Genomic DNA, 18,889 nt, shown 5'->3' with positions numbered 1-18,889 from the left:
TCATATTGCCGCTGGCTTCATTCGGCCGGCGCTCGGTTTGTTGGAAAGAGGCGTGGCCGATTTACGATGGGAAGGCAAGTTTTGATCGGCAACTCGCCATAAACAGTTGGCGAGTCAAGCAGTCAAGTCTTGGACGGTCATGAGCGTGAGCCGAGAGAAGATGGTGTTGACTTGTATAATCCTAGACAGGTACAAGTTGATAGGGAGGGGCTGTTACGGGACCGTTTACCAAGGGACGTGGATGAACAGAAAAGTGGCCGTCAAGCGAATTCAAATCGAAAACGTTGAAAACAACAAAGAAGAAGAAGCTCTGAAAAAGTTAGATCACCCAAATGTCGTCAAACTCTATCACGTTGAAAGCGACAGTGATTTCAGGTGAATATTGCAAGTAGCTTAATAAATAACTTCAATAATTTTGTTTGATCCAATCAGATATTACGCACTGGAACTGTGCCAATTATCACTGAGTCAACTATTCAACGGTGACGAGGCCCAGAAAAACTATCAAGGGAAAATGCCGCCAGAAAAAGAAGTTTGCCTCCAGTTGGCCAAGGGATTGGCGCACATTCACGAAAAGGGATTCATCTACTGGGATATTAAACCCCAAAATGTCTTCATTTCTATCCATCCGATTGATGGAGGAAATGTGTCGATGAAATGGGCCGATTTCGGACTCAGTTCGCCACTCAACGACAGGGGAAGTTTCTCGACGACCGAGCACAACACACGGCCCGATAATTGGCTGGCCCCTGAAATCTTGCAGATGAAGGAAAATTTCAATCGGACGACGCCCCTCCGTCAAGAAGGAACCGTTAAAAGTGACGTCTTTTCCACAGGTCTCATTTTCGGCTATTATCTTTTGAATGGACGTCACCCCTACGGCTCACAGTTCAATATCCCCGCCAACATTGTCAATGACACGCCAGTCAATCTGAAAGGTATACATGTTCCATATTTCTTCAACTCGATTTCAATAGCAGATAACCACAACAAATCATTGCAGCCATAGAAGAGCAAAAACATCCCATGCTACGCGCTATCATCATGGACATGTTGAAGAAAAACCCCAACGAGAGGATTTCATCGGCCGATGTCATAACAAGAATCGCCAACATTTCATAGCAAAAACAAACAAAAAGTGATCTGACTCGCATTAAACCCTCCAATTACGACAGGCCATAGAAAAATGAATCTACTTTACTGCCTTTATTCGCAATCAAATTTCCACAAATGCTCCAATTTACTAAGAAAATTAATTTGATTCCTCCACATTATCTGTATTGAAAAAGGACGTAGGCGGACGTATGTGACGCGCCCCCATTTTCTATTTCCTGCGGATGGTGACGATAAAATGAAATATTTAGTTGACATTTATCTCACTCAGACTATATGCAGTTCTTTTAGGGTCGCTTGAGATTTCGTTCGTGGTTTTTCTCATTTCGCTTTTGGAGACATGGCGGATGCTGCGAGTCTGCGACTAATCAAAAAATTTAATCGCTGACGGTTGATGTTGGTGACGGTATAATCATAAACGCCTCAACATCCCGGAAAGTCTCTAATGGCTGACGGGACATCAGACGCCATGTATAATTTAGCAGCAGTGGACCACGACTCACGAAAATCCACCAGAGAATTTCTCGTCGCTAAAACTTTTGGATGGGATCAAAGTGCCTCGGTATTGGAATTTAGTGGATACGTCACAGACTTATCTGTTTGTTAGAAATTTAACTTAATGCATTTTGTACAGGTGAAAATAATATTTGACATGCATTAGGCAATGACACTTGGGCTGGGGAGATATTTTTATAATTCAATAATTTAATGAGTTTGAAATGACGTTGTTAAGTTAAAAAAATTCTATTAAACTAACCCGCTAATGGCTATAAGAAAGAGACAGCGCAGATGGGAAAAATACAAAATCCATCATAAAAAACTTGTGGCTGTTGTAAATAAGAAAGTCTAATAAGAAAAGAAAAAAAAAGACTTAAAGGATCTTACGACAACATTAAAGATAAACATGACGACGAATAGTCGTAATCTTTATGTTTCTTCCCACGACAACCCGAAAAGAATTTTAAAACTGAAATGGGCGTTGATGGTGAAGAAAAAGCCATCCGGACTATTGCGAGCCATCGCGCGGATTGGACATCTCCTTATACAGTCAAGATATTTGAGTGTGATTAGCGTCAAATGGTGATCCTCATGCCATGGGACGTTTTCAAGAAAAGCTTCTGGCGCAATAATATTACGCTGTAATTCCAGATATGGAAGTGAATTCAAGATATATACCCGGAGATACGCAAGACGTAAAACAAGACGCAAATTTGGCCATTCCCCAGCAACGCCAAACCTTTCCCAAGAACGAAACAATAAATGGAAAAAAAGTATCTTTGCTTTTTGTTCTTTTCGAAAGCAGCGAGAAGATACAGACATCCATCTGCCAACAACAAGTCTCCGACTTCATTTCTCAAACAGTGTTGGATGAAGAATCAGAACTGAGAAAATACTCAAATGACCGAAAATCTAAATTCGAGTGTGTTCTTAAAACTCGCACACATTTTGAATAAACAAAGTCCTCGGCCTGCCTGCCTACACGGGCCTGATCTGCAGTCGTTCTACAAAATGTTCCATTTTAAGTTTCCCCCTTCCATTGGTTACTGAGTCATTAAAAACGACAAGAGAAAAAAACAGTTCCATAGTCAACCGGAATAATCGTAGGCAACAATCAACACTTCTTAAACAGACCAAAAGGAAGAATAGACATGTATTTCTCCTACCTTAAGCCTGGGAAGTATACGGTCAGGCATCCATCCACAGGTGCTCCATCCGTTGAAAAGTGGCATCCACCAGGCGGGATAGGAAAAGGGTGTCTTCGTGAATACACCCACACTCACATGGGTGTACACTTGGACATTAAAGAAAGGGGAAAGAATCAAGTGGGATGTAACTCGGCCAACATCGGTAGTTTCTCCAGTCGGGATGCTGTTTATCTAAATAAAAATAAAATATAAAAAATTGGTTACGAAAACCATACTAAACTTTAACTTGTTTGAAAAAATATTGTTTAGGTTCGAACGCCACTATCAAGGTAGTACCACACCTAAAACAATTTTTAAAATAAATACAAACGTATTCTTCCCACGTATTTCAAAACATATTAAAATATTAACGGTAGGCCTACAACCGAACGCATAAAAATAAAAAAGTGATAAGAATTTAAAAATTCTGTAATACTATTACGTAATACTTCTTTAGTTTGTAGATTCACCGCTATGGGCGCTCTGTCGTTTTCCAGACATGTCCAGACCTGGAATATTGAAATCCCAACCGGAATTCAGAAAACTTTTAATTCAAAATGCAATTAAATAATTAAAACGAATTGCAATTAATTCAAAACTAAATGAACAATGTTCGTTACACCTTAAAGTAAGATAAAAAATCAATACAAAAAGTTAAATAGCATAAACATAATTAGAAATCTAATTAAAACAGTGGGAAATGGAAAGTGCAAAACGGGATTCCCCTGGCAAGTCTATATAAGCAACCCCAACGGCAATAGACAGCATCGCAGTTTTGAATTGCAAACAAACTACCACACAGTTTGAAAATGATCGGAACTTTGGAAGTAACTATATTTGCTTTCCTTTTTCTTAGGATCATGGATTTCTTCAGACGAATGACCGAATCACAAACTCGGCGTTCGGCTGTTAACCTGAATAAGATTAAACCTGACGCTGCATGCACTAACCAGCATGCACTTCCCCGACCCGTAATTAACGATGGATTTTCGACTGCCAGCGGAGAAGACTTGAACAACAAAAGTTTTCTTCGTCTGAAGGAAAAAGTCGACGAAAATAACCTGATTGTATTGGAAAAAGAACGCATAGCGAATGAGTTGAGTCTAGTTCAATCACAACTGGCAGACTCCCATTCCAAGTTACGACAATTCCGCATCGATTCAGCAACTACCAAAAGCAAACTCGAAACACAGAAACGTTTTATTACTGACATAACAGTGAAAAATATTCGCTTGACAAATGAGGATTCGCGACTAAGGCGAACACTGGAAAGTACAAATTATTTTCTTGAATCCAGTAGAGCGGAATCGGAACGTCTCCGGACTTCCCTTGCTGAACAACAATTGGACACTCGCGAGTTGGCCGTGGCTACACGTGAGCTAGAGACAAAGAATACAACCATTTCTGAACTTGAAACGGAAAATCTCCGTTTAGCCGAAAACGATTCGCAACTAAGGCGAAATATTGAAGACCTGGATAGAATTATCGCATCTAGTGCGATTGAGAGAAACCTGATTGTATTGGAAAAAGAACGTTTGGAGAATGAGTTGAGTCAAGTTCAATCACAACTGGCAGACTCCTCATCAAAGCTGCGACAGTACCAAAACGTACACGACGAGTTGGCAACCATCAAAAGAGAACTCAAAAACAACAAACGTTTAATGACTGACATTACAGAGAAAAATCTCCGCTTGGCAAATGATGATTCGCGTCTAAGGCGAAAAATTGAAGACAGAGATAGAATGATCACACTGATTGTGTTGGAAAAAGAAAGTTTGGCGAATGAGTTGAGTCAAGTTCAATCCCAACTGACAGACTCCTCATCAAAGCTGCAAATGTTTCAGAACGTACACGACGAGTTGGCAACTACCAAAAGCGAACTGGAAGAAACGAAAAGTCTAATTTCTGCCAATTCAGATGAAAATCCCCATTTGACAAATGAGAATTCGGTGCTCAGGCGAAAGATTGAGGCCAAGGATCGACTAATCGCATCCTGTCGAGCGAAATTGAAGGAATTCCGGACTTCCTTTGAAGAAGATAAATTGGACGAGATACACAACGAGTTGGCTGCGAGCAAACGTAATATAAAAGAAATTTTAACAAAAAATCACCGTTTGACCGAAAGTGATAGCCAGTTGAGGCGAAAACTGGAAGACGCCGATTGTCTTGTTCTATCCAGTAAGGTGACAGTGGAAGAACTCGAGCTATCACTTAACAAACAGACCGAAAGGGTCAATCAGCTGGTGGATCAAATGAGAACCCTAGACCAGGAAAAAGACGAAGCGCTTCGAAAGTTGACCGAATTGCAACAGAAACAAATCCAACCGAAAATGACAACGGACGTCGGGTGTGATGGCAGTGATGAAGTATTCCACCAAATTGAAGAGCCTATCCCTGCAGTAACTGAAATTACCGAAATTGTAACTGCATTTTTAACATCTGGATTAAACCCTCAAGCCGACTCATCGATCACCGAGCCACAACCAGTGAACTTGTCTGAAAGTTTACCCTCAGTTTTCCACCATCACCAAATTGAAGAGCCCATTCGTCCATCAGATGAGATAACTGATATCGTAACGGCCTTTTTAACTTCGGGTTGCACAAAGTCTAAAGCGAAATCGCCAGTCACCGTACCACAGGCACATCAGCCTCTACCCACTGACGTATTGAAAAATTCTCCTGCACACAACGCAGTTGAGAAGAATGCCGTCAAGGTATCTACTAGGCAACCGTCGGCTGTACTACCAGAATTTTACATTAAATCAACCGTAGAAAAAGAAGTTGACGTCGATCAAATCGTCGTGTTTGGGATATCGAAAAGTGATTGCGGGAAAGTTATTGGACGAAATGGTTGCAATGCCGAAAGGATAGAAGAAGAGTATGGGGTGGGGCTAAGTTTTGTCAAGGGCGAACTTTTTATCACCGGAGGAGATGCTGAACGTCGACTGGCCGCTTGCTCCGACGTCTGCGAAAAATTGACAGTGACATTGGAGTGTCCGAACCTGGATTTGAGATATAACAAGTATTCCAACGATTACTTGTTGAGAAAATTGTCCTCCGACTACTATGTATGCATCAATCCCCCCTCGCTAGAAAACAGATACGTCAGCATCTGGGGTACGCTAGCCAATTGTCGTACAGTTTTCGAAATACTCAAGTCCGGTTCTCGCTAGTTTTCTATTTTTTTTTTCTTAAATTAATGTTAAGTAATTGAAGCTGGACGTCAGTTTTGCCTATCGGAATAGTTGTTGCCTTGCGATGACTATTTCGATGGTAGAAGCTGGTCCAGTTTCTTTTGTTTTTTTCCTTTGATTTTGTTTTTTCTGTCTTTTTCGATTAAAATAAAATTTCATTTCAAACTTAAAAAAAAAATTGTTCCGTCTTTCATTTTACTCGGCCAAGGGGAAAAAGAAAAAACAGATTATTGGCTGATTTTATGTTTAATATTATGCGAAAATGGTAAAAAGGAGAATACGTCAACAAGAGGCTGCCGTATTCGCAATGTCAATGATATTGGTGAAGTTAATAAGAAGAAGGCAGGAATTAATTTCTTTCAAAAGTTTTTTTCCCGATCCCGCCCGATCCATCTGACTAGAAGCTTTTTTCAAAAGCGTTAGAAAGTTCATGTATAGGCATACTTCCCTGGTTGATAAAGGAATTAAATATAAGTATTAAAATGCGACAAGGACCTTTTCCGGAGGTTTGGCCTCCAAGTCGCTTTCTTACTTCTACGATCACATTTCAGACTATTGAACATAAAATTTGATTTAGTTACACCTTCGAAAATTGAGATTTGACTTCTGTCTGGCTCGATTACAAGTTATACAAATTTCCTTTCTGTCGAGCAACGATTGCATACCTGATCTGACGAATTCTATCGATTCTATTATTCTGTTTTCCTATAGCTGCTATTCCTGCTAACATTTGCAATAAAAACCAAAATTAAACGAAAAGAGGGGGAAAGGCGATGTGCGTGATCGAGCGTGTCGTTCGGGAGTGTTGTCTACATTATGCTCTGATTGGATGATTCCCTGTAAACGTTCAACTTTGAAACCAAGTCCGACCCATTGCAACTCCCTCTGCTTCTTTCGACTGCAGCAGATAACAAACTACCCGCCGGCGGAATCAACAAGACAATCGCGCAACCTGCAAATGCGGACCCAACTACAACTAGGCTCGAGCTGAAACTCGTTTTCAAACAAACTGACGAAATTAGACAAGACAAGTTTTTCTTCTTGTAACGAAGAAAGCGAACGAAAAGAAAGGGTTTGAAATGCAGTGGTCGATAAGTTGGAATGAACAGCGGGCAAACAATTTTCAAATCCCAAAAAGTAGCTAACGACCAAAGAGGACAATTAGCTGCTGGGACAAGATATGAAAAATGAGATTTCAAGTGGTGAAATGTAGTTGGATCTACCTTATCCTCCCCAGGTGGAGGGAAGCCCCTTCGTGATTAAAGTGACAAAATCATTCCTTCTCATTGATTCAACACTAGCAGATACATCGCACACGTACTGGAACCTTCATTTGATCTTGTTTGAAAACATTTGTGCATCATTATGGAGAAATGAATTAAAATTATCCCATTTGTGCGTGACTATTTAGGTGGCGAAAGAGGAGCCCGAAATAATGGAACCTTTGCTATTTCGATTTTTACTCAACGAAGATTTAAGTAAATGGCTCTCCATCATGCATCATGTGCCAAACAAATGACTACTGTTCTCTACTTGCTGAAAAAGGGAGCAAACCCCATCATAACAACAATGGCTACACTCTACTCCATGGCGGCATTACTGGCTAAAGATATTTTGAAATTGACGAACTAATCTTCAAACACGAAGAGGTGGACGTCAATTATTTAAACAAGGGCGGGCGAAACGCGCTGGATTGCGCAAAGAACAACAAACATGGACACAGAGAGGGAATTGCTAATCGATTTAAAGAAAAAGGCGTCATGGGAACCAAAACAAAAAAAAATATTTCAAGATGAATGCTTTCATTCATAGGGGGGGAAATCTACTTCGAAATCGCATTTTTAAATATGGTTTTGTCCTAGAATTAAGTAGTTTTACGCTGGTGTGTACAGCGTTACAGAATAATTCCTAGGGTTTATACTAGTGGGAAGGCTAAAGAACTGACCTGAACAAAGGCAGTTGCGGTGTGCTGTGTCAGGATCAATTTCCGCGTAGACATCATCCGACAGCAGGAGCAGTGGCCATAATCCAGAGGTGAAGGGAGGTGAGCTGAAGACGCTGAAAGACAATTTCCTGGATTGAATTTTTTTGTTATTATTAGTGAAATGTACAATTGAAAGTCTTGAAGAACTTTGGTGTCGATTGGTGGCTCGTCTCAGACCTTACCGAGGGTTTCGGTTGGGCAACAATGTACCCCAGCGCGAGATTGCTGTAAACCAAGATAGAAAGAGCCCAAATCATCACTGTGGATAATGAGAAATAGCTTCTAACTAACACACACAACTTACACAATGTCGAGGATTAACCAGTAACCGCCAGATGTACACACGCTGCAGCATCGCCAGGCTCCAACACCAGGATTCTCTGAAACGAAACAATAACAATAAGTTAATGTTAGAAAAACAAATACATACTGTACAAGCAATACAATTTTAAACGATTGTTATAGAATAAAGTATCCTCAAAATCGGCAGTCCAGGTCTGTAGTAATCACATTTGAAAGAAATACTACCACAGAATGAGAATCAATCTTCCAGCTGATTATGTTGGTGGCAAACGGAAGAAAAACAAAACGTAAAGAGCTGACATGAATAGGTCAATCAGGAAAACGACCTACAAGAGAGAAAATTTAGCACTACCACAAATTAAACCTCACATTTTGAAGAAAATACAATCCTCAAGTGATTTCCTTAGATGTTGAAAGTCATCCATTCAGGGTGACTGGCCATCAAACATTAGCTGTAGGGCGCTGAAGGAATAAGGAACTCGTAATTACATCCAAAACAGTTAATTTCACTTCCATATCATTGGCCTGGAAACAGAAAATTTCTTTTGTTATCATGAATTCTTCACTGGCCGACCAAAGTTGTGAATAGAACAAACCAGCAGGATAGCCTTGGACCAAAATTCACAACTGTAATTCCTCGAGTTGAATCCCATCTGGACTGTAGCACTACTGCAATAATCCAGTCATCGTGCTGAACCGATGAGTATTTTTGAACAACAAACATCATACATCTATACAAACATCATGAAAAAGACATTATAGTTAATAATACAATAATCACCAACCAACTTATCTGAATTGCATAACTTACAACAGAGTCCTTCATGACTAATATTGAATCACCACACAACATTGTGCTGAACAGAATGAACATATCATCATTGCAGAAAGATGTCACATGATATCAGCTACGATTTAACTGCACTGCTGCACATGGGGAAAGGAATCGACCAAGTCTAGAATAGAACCAACACATTCTGTAAAAATTAGTTGAGATTAATGTAATTTACCATTTATCATTCAAAAAACAAAAATAGCTGATTGAAGTTGATGAAGCATTCAACATTCATAGCCTTCGTCTCGATAAACAACTAAACACAACAATATCTTCAAATGCTCCACAACTAACGCAAAGGCTGTGACTGCCTCACCGTATGCTGCTGCATACTGACTGCTGACATTTTTTTTTTGGCGGGTAAAAGGAGGAAGGAGGAGCCATAGGGGCCACAGGCTAAGTTGGCAATGCTGTCATGTTGCCAAACCGAATTCAATACCGAAGGGAAATTAAGCGGCAAAGACGAAATTTTTTAAAATCTGGAAGAAAAAAAAATTATCAAATGAAATTTTGAAAATGATTACAATTACATTAATACCGCTAATACATCAACTCTTGCTATGATATGACGGGGTATGGTTATTTACTATTTTTCTTTTGCTATTTATAATTATAAATAGCAAAAGAAAAATAAACCTCTGTCTGCCATGACTTCGACACGGGGGAAAAACACTAGATCAATAATTAATAGTACAATTTTGGAGAACAATTTGCACTAACACGAATATTCCCGGGCAAGTTTCGCAATGTTCGTTGATGATTGCTGAAGGTACAGTTGTGCTTGATGATGATGTCCAATCATTTCCATTATCAAAACGTCAAAATATCTAAAAACCAACAAATAAAAAGTAAAAAAGAAGAAGAGATGAATATTAAATTTTGTTGCTGATTTTAGTTCATAGGAATTAAATGAATGCAGTCAACGTTTTAGCAAACCCACCTAAAAAACAAAATGATGCTGCAGAAAACTCGGAAACGGTTGCCCAGGAATCTCAATTCAATGAAAAATGATGATACATTCTTAAACTAATAAACTTACATTCTTCTTAGTTGATGAATTCACCGCTATGGGCGCCCTGTCGTTTTCCAGACATGTCCAGACCGGGAACATTGAATTACAATGAATTTAAAACTAATTGAACAATGTGCGTTGGATCTTAAAGTATGATTACAAATCAATACAAAAAGTTTAATAGCATAAATATAATTAAAAATCTGATTAAAACGGTGGAAATTTACAGTGCGAAACGGGATTTCACTGGCAAGTCTATATAGGTAACCCCAACGGCAATAGACAGACATAGAGACAACAGACATAGACAGCCAAAACGGTGGGTGCCAACTTATACACAATAGGCCTACCTCAATTGCCCCCGTTCTCCCCTACGCAAAAAACTACGCAAAATACTCAAATTTTCTTACACAAGGCCTCAGTGGTGAATTAGGCCTACTCGATTTTGTTTGAGAAATTTTTCCTCGCATGATCTCATAGGCTACGATCTCATATTATGCGGTGGTCATATGAGAAAATGTGAGAATTTCATACTCAAATGAGAATCACATGAGTTCTTATGAGATCAACATATGCGACTTTTCCCGCTGGGACGTTGAGCAAAATTTTAATCAACATCGCAGCATGTAACAGCTATTAATTTTCTGGAGAAAGGTGTGACGGTAATATAGGAATGGGATTCAGGTGCCACACGTGTGGCTGGGTAAATACAAAAAGTGAAACTACAGCATTACACAGAGAAAAGATCATAAATTCAGAAGAAGAGTTCTTTTACCTGACAAGATTTCTATAAGAAACCGTGCGTTTGTAAATCGTTCAAATGGCAAACTGCTGAACGCATTATACAGCCCAACACTCGTTCCACGCATGTTAGTTCATTCTCCTCGGCTCGTCTGCATGTCGTTGAACAATTAACGTCACCCAAAATCATCAGGATACATTAATGGATATAGCCTGCGCTTTAATAATGTAAAGGGAAAAGCTTCTTAAAATGGTTTGGGGTGGTTAGCTTTTTAACAAAATAGAGAAAAGTATAGAATATAAAGTATAGAAAAGAAAGTGTTCCTAATGTTATGAATTTTATTCTTTCCGCGGAGCTATATAAGCCCTTTCGGTAGCTTTGTTTTTCATCAGTAACATTCTGCCAGCCAGCCCTTTTGGAAGACTTGGAGGTTCTATAATCTATTCATTTTAAATTACAGCTCATCACATCGGCATGAATTTTTGTAACGTAAGCTGGTTTCATCTTGATATACTAAAATTTTCCCACTTCTATGACCAATTAAATTTGTGACTTTCTTTTTAGTCGAAAAGTTGCAGGTTCGGTTCCCTGATGGTTTTCCAACTACTGCTGCTGTCTATCAGCTGGGCTGTTCCTTTCCCCTCGTCAAATAATCCGATGGATTCGACAGAGACATCTGGGATTTCCGAACGAGTTGATCCTGCTGACCCCAGTAGGCCTACCGCTGAACGGGAATCTGAGACGGCTAACTTTTATCATTTCATGAATAACGCTAATCCGTCTCAACCTCTGGTGGAAACCTCTGAACCCCAGGAGTACTCCCCATCTGTTGAATCGTCCAATCCCATTGATGATGCACAGCATCCGCCGTCCTATCCATCAGCAGCTGAAAATGTTCAATTGAACCAGGAGGAAACTGCCGTAGTGGGCGATCCTCTCTACGACTTTTTGAAGAATGTTCTTCCTCAGGCACCGATAGAAGTGGCGGCGGTAGAATCTCAATCGCCATCTGTTCCATCGTCGCATCCACCAGCGAATCCGTCTTATCCAGCTGAGCCTGCCGCTGCTGTCCAAACGACTCCAGAGAAATCAGATGTTGGTGATGTTTTCTTGAACATCGGTCCTCCTCCTAAACCGAGAGCTCTGGGATTCCCACCGATAACCAACACACGCGATAATGTGATTAATCAAAATAACTGGGACATATTAGTTTAAGTCATTTATTCACATCTGTATGTATTTGATTAAATCTTCAGCTGGTTTTGAAGCTATAAAAAAAGGGCTTCCTGATAATTGAGGGCGTATGTTATACGTCATATTTTCGTCTGAATTTTGTTTTCAAACATATACGTTAACACAGAAATATACATTAGCATTATACAAACATAAAGGAATTATTCGTACGTTTTGTTAATTATATATCTGAATCTAATTTAGTATAAGAACTAGATACGCGTCATTAATAAGGAAAATGATTACACTTAAAAATGATCGTGCTTGATAAAACTGCGCAGCACAGTTGATGCGAAGAAAAACTTCATTATGAAACACTCGAAAACACTATAATATTTTTGCAATCCACGGTGTGTAACACTTGATGCCCTTGCCTGATAACGGTCCAGACATATAATCGGAAAAATTGCAACGTCGGTTTCTAGACTTCACTCCCGGAAAATTTTGATACAACATTTTAAAAAGTTCCAACGGCAATATATATACCTTATTATGACATCCGATTGAAATTCAGCATGTGCCTCCTGCTGTAATTTAGATCCCTATAGATTATTAGATCCATAGGCCTATTAGATTATGTATACTGTATAGTTGCCCTGTTTTATACAGCTATATTATACACTTGAGCCGTAAAAAAATATTCTTGTTATTCGAAAGTAAATATGTAGGCCTATGCACGCAGTAGCCCAATTCATAATTTTTAAACACCGACTTTCAAATTGCATTTGCTGCTCAATGATCCATCAAGAAATTAGTCCAAATAATATTAACGACAGAGTGCATGGCTAAAAATAGTCTGGACGAATATAATTATGAAACAATTATAAGAGTTTCTTTTCCTAAAAGAAATATAGCCAAGTGTCCAGCATGCTGCGATGCAATCCATAAGGAAATGTTATTGGGTTCGGGTGAAACTCTTGTATACGTCTGCCTACTGCAGTACTGCTGTTGCTGCGTTTTACGCATCGGTATAAACTTCTGTTTAATAAATTAATGACATGCCGATGACTCCCCTTTTAACACCCCCGGCCCGTTTCAATTTCCTTTTGTATTTATTAATTTTGGGAGCCAAAATTTGTTCCCTGATGAGAGTTTACCAACAAAGTCTTGTTTAGGCAGGGGGCAAGTCTCGTAGGCCTATACACGGGAGGAATCATTGCCAATTTGATTATCCACCTATAAACAGTCCCTTCGAAAATTCATTAAACAGTTAAACCTCTTGGTTGCTGGGTGCTGATGGTTTATTTGTGAGCGAGCCTTAATCTAATTGACAGCGACATTTTTTTCTCTCTCGCTAATATAGCTACGGAGAAAAAAACATAGGAAAGAGAGCGTTTTTGCGGTTGCCTGCCTCTTATTATTAAGGGAGTGTGTGGAACATACATATAGGTACAAGGCTACACACACCTGTGACATAGAGACAGCAGCTGAAAGTCTCATAACATTTATTCCCTGGCTGTGTTAATATCGCAAGAGAATTATTATAAAGAAAGCTGCAGCTATGTAGGCTACTATGGGAGAGCGCGCTAAATGGCAGTGAGAACATTCAAGAAGAGCATATAGACCACCTGCTGGTGCACTTATACTATATTTTCGCTCAGCACACACACAGCATTCGTACCTATTGAAAGTCAATTGAGATTAAATTTCATTCATTGAGCAGCAATAAACAGCTCATAGAAAAAAAAAGAGCAGATTGCAGAAGAATTTCGCCCGGAAAAAGTTGAATTCGTTCGAGAACAAAAAAATACTCCAAAGGGAAAAACAAAAATTGGAAGCTCTATTAAGTGAAACCAGGAAAATAAATGCAAAAGTCGTAAATTTTGAGACGATAGAAACCACACGCAGTGCTGTCTTCTACTATATACAAACTTCATTATAGAAAACTCGCCGTTTTCCCTCTCATTCGCACGCGTGAAACAATAGGACGGGCAGACGTGTTGCTAGGTAGACTCTGTACACTATTGACTTATAATAGGACACATATGCTGCTGAGCAATAACCAATTGTCGTCTCTCTCTCCGGATGATTTTTTTGTTCCCTTGTTGTTGTTTGGTTTTTGCGGTTAACTAGTTAAGGAGAGATGGGCTAATTCCGCTAATAGGAACGCCAAGTGTTGAAAAATGAAAATAGATGCGAAAAAAACAGGGCCGCGTCTTCATCCGGAGTATATAAGCTGGCCGATGGCCCATCGTTTATAGTCAGAAAGTGTTTAGCTGCTGACAAATAACGTGTTTCATTCAAAGTATAATTCGCCATGAGGTTTCTTAGCGTAAGTTTATCTTAATCAAATAGTAGCAGCAGTTGATTTGCAATATATGTTTTAAAAATCCTGAACCATATTTGTTTGTTATTCGTAGGCCTATATTCAGTTGAGATGCAGTAGGGCTACGGCGTTTATCAGCTACTTGATTTTGATTCAACTGCTGTCGTCCAGCTGCGCCGGTCCGGTTCGTTCTTCCCGCAGGAGTGAAGTGAGGAGTCCCTTTGCATCCGCCCAGAAGTACGCCAATATCGAGTCCCGAACAAGCGATTATCAAGATAATCAGCAGTTGACAAATGAGAATCACGAAACGGTCTTGGTAGATGTGAAGAATCCCAGCGAAGATTTGATCGCCACGACCGACAATTCGTTGCCTTTAGAGGATCCCGTCGACAACTTCCAGTCCAGTCCAGTTGGTCCATCAGAATCGCTGGCAGATATCAGTGGGTCAACTGATGCTGATGCTCAAACTGAATATGTCACCGATCCTTCCATCGATCTTGCGGTTGTAACACCTGACGTTGTGGCGATCGACCAAGTCTCTTCGGATGCCTCCGCTTCTACAACTCCGATGAATCTTCCACTTTATCCAGCAGTGCGAGTCCCAACTGCTCCGGAATCGGTTCGCACAACCGCCGCACCTTTGGTTGCCGGAACCAACAATCCTCCATCAACCGAAGTTCCGGTTTTAGCTCCAGTGACATTGCCGGAACTTATTTTGAATAATACCGAAAGCGAAGTGAAGAAGACCACTCCGATTTTGTCGTTAAAGTATGGCGTGCCGAAGGGCGGCGATAAGCAGAATCTACCCCAATATCATCGCCCGATTAAAACGTCCTACAATTCCCCCGACACCAACATTAATCCCTATCTTGGCGAAGAATTAGATAAACCCATTTATCTTCCGCCGACTTTCCCCGGCCCGGCTGCTCTCCCGGCCGCTATTAATCTTTACGCTTCGGATGAAGACAACTTTCCCCCGATTCCGTTCGGCAACTCCAAACCCAAGAAATTGGAGTTCCCTCCGGTGTCCAACACGGACGAGAATTTCGGTTATCAAATCGACTGGTGGTAATAATTATTAAAGGAGCGAAAAAACAAACAATGAACCTTCAGTTATATTACATAGTTTGAGTCAGATATAATATTATTCAATCTATAGATTAGATTTTCAAGCTTCTGATTTATTTTGTCATGCCATACTGTATATGCTGCTTGACATCACACGTTTTATTGGTTAAATAGAGAAATATATTCACAGTTATTATACTCATCAAATATATGCCCCCAAATATCTTTAATGTTAGCCCAAAATCAATATAATAAGGGCTAACCAAAAGTATATAAATTCCGACTTTGCGGTGACCGCTTTTATATACCGTGGCCATCAAAACAAAAGATCACGAATAAAAGCCGCAAAATATAATAAACGAATAAAACGATGTATTTATTTGTGGGTATACAAACATTATCAAAAATAATATGGGAATCGATCTGACCACACAGCATTCTATAAAACCGAAAAGAAATGAAATCTTTGGCGGGAAGGTTTGAACGTTTGCCGTCAACGGCGTCACCTTTTGTCGCTAAACTCTGATGTCTGATGTCTAAATATACATATAATAAAAGTTGCGTAGGTATAAGAAACGCAGGTGAAAATTGTCGTCACATTTGTGCACGTCTCAAATGCTGTTGGCAAGCAGCAATAACGAAAGAAATAAAAAGAAAGCTGCAATAACGATCCACGGTGCTCTATGACGGGGATCAACATTGTTATTACACTTAAATATCATGGAGTAACAGCGCAGTTCGTCTGTCGCACAAAAGTCTTTTTAATTGTTTGGAAAGAGCAGCTGCAGGCGCTTCTTTGAAAAAGAAGTGAAAACGGGAAAAAGTCCAACAAAACTGCTGGATAGTAGTATAGAAGTCGATATAGAAATCACGCATGCGCTAATAATCTTCTATGTAGCTTCTATTTTTTTGCCACGGGCTATACAGGCGGCAGACAAATGCAACGCATCAGTCTCGCCATTTTCCCTTTCGACTGCATGTCGTTCAGCTATCTAAAACGGCCAACCGTTTCTCTGCTGGGCAACCGGCAGCGATAACGGTATACAAGAAACGATTTCAACTTCAAAACATTTTTCAAAATGATTTTTGCGGTAATGGGTTTTTGTACGTGGGTTTATATAATGGCAGGAAAACTGCGGAGAAAGCGACTGCTGTGATGGAAATCATGTTATATGCCATCAGCGCTATATAAGTCCGTCGCTATCTTAGTCGTTCACTCACATTCAGTCAGAAACTAAAACAGACACCACAACCAGCACCGCACCGAGCCTTTGCAACATGAATTTTCTCAACGTAATTAGGCCTCAAATTATAATATTCATTTTATAACCATGCACTAAGATAATATTGGTCCATTTTTAATGCAGAAGAGAAATAGCGCGGTGGCTGTAGCTTGTCTGGTTTTATTTCAGCTAGGCTGCAGTTACTCCAGTCCGGTTCGTTCACCTCGTACGTCTGCTTTGAAATTACGCAACATACTGGCCAACATTCAACGAGTTCCTCGCAGCGATCAAGATTATCACCTTATTCCTAATAATGAGAATGGAGCTGATGTTGCAGTGACTCCTGGCCAATCCTTCCTACCGACGACTGCTGTGGGCGTTCCCTTAGATAAACCGGAAGCAATTGATAACACTGGCCCAATCGGAAATTATCCAGACTCACCTGATGGATCTGACGAGACCGAGCTTCCAGCACTGCCAACAGATGTCGACAGCGGATTACGCAATTCAGATTCAGTTGAAACTGTGACGTCATCTAATGTTCAAGAGCCAATTCAGAAGCTGGAGGATCCTTCCTATTCCAAGTTTCTTCCAGAACAAGAGCTTCCGACTACATCTGAACTCTATCATTCACCAACTGCGGAAGCACCTTTTAATCCAGCGGAACTTCCGCTCACGTATCCAATTGTATGTGTCCCGGAGGGTCCATCAGCCATACCCATCACCGTTGCCGATTTGCCTCTGGAGACCATCTTACCATCCACGGTAGCACTCCCAGAGAAAGAGGAAATCAGTTCCTCATCACCGGAAGCTCCCGATCAGTCAGCAATCATTGCGCAACAAGGGAACAACGTTGGCGCTCTTCCGCTGGAGTTGGATGCCAAAACGCAAACAGCGTCGTCTTCCTTTGGCGTCGATCCGTCCAAATATCAGCCAAACAATTCGTACGACCTGATCACTACAGACAATCCAAATGAAAAGTTCAGTAACTCTTCCGGCCGTCCGATCGGATCTCGTTTGAGGGAGCTGGGCTTCCCTCCCATATCCAACACGCAAGACAATTTTGGTGTTCAAGTCAATTGGGCTGAATTCAGGTAATTCGGCTTCAATCCGTCCGTCATGTGCCCTCTTTTTTAACTATTAGGTGTCAAATTCTCTCCATTTTTATACTATCCAACTGAATTCGAATAAATAAACGGTAGATTGATAAATATACCATATACAGCATACGTGACGTTTGCCGCAAGCTTAAATTTATCTGAGTAAAAAAGTTGTGAGTTTACGTGGTTGCCCTATATGTAGGCCTAAACAAAAGTTACCGATAAGTTATAGACCTTATTCCAATGAAAAGGTATGGGTCAAGCCGACCCCTTTGCGTCGCGTTGCAGTGTGAAGGGGTGCCGTGGACAGGAGATTTTATTTTGGCTCGCCCATTGTGGCATAGGACTAGGCTTGTCGGGTTAATCGTGCCCGAGGGAAGGAAAGGGAGGAAAGGAAAGAATGAAAAAAAGAGGGGACCAGACTTTCCTTTCCTCCCTTTCCTTCCCTCGGGCACGATTAACCCGACAAGCCTAGTCCCATGCCACATGGCGGGAGCCAAAATAAAATCTCCTGTCCACGGCACCCCTTCACACTGCAACGCGACGCAAAGGGGTCGGCTTGACCCATACCTTTTCATTGGAATAAGGTCTATATCTATCCAAACAAAGACTTCCCTCGGGCGGTTCTTAAATCAGTTCAGAACTAAATCTAGACAATTTGAGTGAATATCGTTAATTATGAGTATACTAATTGGTTGTTCCCTATTTTTCGTATGTGAACAATCATTAGACCTTCGTCTGGCTTTGTTTTATTAACGAATTGTACCACAAATTCGCAAGAATACATCTAAACTTTAACGTTCACTCCTGACTATTTATCGACACACGAATCATCAACTAGATATACATAAGTTGGTTTCTATTGGATTCTATTTAAGAAAGTGATATACAATGATGTTCTCCCAATTAGATTGATTAGAGAGTTGGTTGCAAATTAACCTTCTTGACTTCTTCTCCAATTCTTCCAAGTTGGTTTACATCATCATTCACTAAAATTTTCATAAATATTTAAGATTAATAAGATTGTATGGGTTCCAACATTCGTGGACGACAAATCATCGGATTTCATGATTATCAATTCAATGCGAGAACGGGTAGATGGTAAAATATTATAACAAACGCATTCTTCGT

General features: G+C 40.2%; 4 protein-coding genes across 6 annotated transcripts; 3 read left to right on the top strand and 1 right to left on the bottom strand.

Moving 5' to 3' along the window:
* Nucleotides 1-90: 90 nt before the first annotated feature.
* Nucleotides 91-1,379, top strand: LOC124348635 (serine/threonine-protein kinase/endoribonuclease ire-1-like). Of its 2 annotated transcripts, none has more exons than XM_046798867.1 (3): nucleotides 91-375; nucleotides 433-938; nucleotides 1,010-1,379. In XM_046798867.1, the coding sequence occupies exons 1-3, from the start codon at nucleotides 140-142 to the stop codon at nucleotides 1,120-1,122; spliced, it is 855 nt and encodes a 284-aa protein (XP_046654823.1). In that variant the 5' UTR covers nucleotides 91-139; the 3' UTR covers nucleotides 1,123-1,379. The 2 variants fall into 2 exon arrangements, with proteins under 2 accessions (XP_046654823.1, XP_046654822.1); XM_046798866.1 differs by having other exon boundaries at nucleotides 95-375; nucleotides 1,004-1,379.
* A 1,804-nt stretch (nucleotides 1,380-3,183) lies between these two features.
* Nucleotides 3,184-8,992, bottom strand: LOC124348639. Its single transcript, XM_046798871.1, has 6 exons — nucleotides 8,876-8,992; nucleotides 8,649-8,804; nucleotides 8,281-8,356; nucleotides 8,159-8,201; nucleotides 7,938-8,065; nucleotides 3,184-3,343 (listed from the first exon to the last, which is right to left on the bottom strand). Exons 2-6 carry the CDS (start codon nucleotides 8,702-8,704, stop codon nucleotides 3,335-3,337), a joined length of 312 nt encoding a protein of 103 aa, XP_046654827.1. The 5' UTR covers nucleotides 8,705-8,804; nucleotides 8,876-8,992; the 3' UTR covers nucleotides 3,184-3,334.
* A 2,253-nt stretch (nucleotides 8,993-11,245) lies between these two features.
* LOC124348636 lies at nucleotides 11,246-12,258 on the top strand. Its single transcript, XM_046798868.1, has 2 exons — nucleotides 11,246-11,357; nucleotides 11,433-12,258. The coding sequence occupies exons 1-2, from the start codon at nucleotides 11,343-11,345 to the stop codon at nucleotides 12,081-12,083; spliced, it is 666 nt and encodes a 221-aa protein (XP_046654824.1). The 5' UTR covers nucleotides 11,246-11,342; the 3' UTR covers nucleotides 12,084-12,258.
* A 2,032-nt stretch (nucleotides 12,259-14,290) lies between these two features.
* LOC124348379 lies at nucleotides 14,291-17,892 on the top strand. Of its 2 annotated transcripts, XM_046798578.1 has the most exons (4): nucleotides 14,291-14,373; nucleotides 14,462-16,474; nucleotides 16,564-16,728; nucleotides 16,803-17,892. In XM_046798578.1, exons 1-2 carry the CDS (start codon nucleotides 14,359-14,361, stop codon nucleotides 15,437-15,439), a joined length of 993 nt encoding a protein of 330 aa, XP_046654534.1. In that variant the 5' UTR covers nucleotides 14,291-14,358; the 3' UTR covers nucleotides 15,440-16,474; nucleotides 16,564-16,728; nucleotides 16,803-17,892. The 2 variants fall into 2 exon arrangements, with proteins under 2 accessions (XP_046654534.1, XP_046654533.1); XM_046798577.1 differs by having other exon boundaries at nucleotides 14,462-16,728.
* Nucleotides 17,893-18,889: the final 997 nt, after the last annotated feature.

Source organism: Daphnia pulicaria, chromosome 7, assembly GCF_021234035.1.
Source record: "Daphnia pulicaria isolate SC F1-1A chromosome 7, SC_F0-13Bv2, whole genome shotgun sequence".
Lineage (NCBI taxonomy): Eukaryota > Metazoa > Arthropoda > Branchiopoda > Diplostraca > Daphniidae > Daphnia > Daphnia pulicaria.
This window is presented reverse-complemented; position numbering and strand designations above follow the sequence as displayed.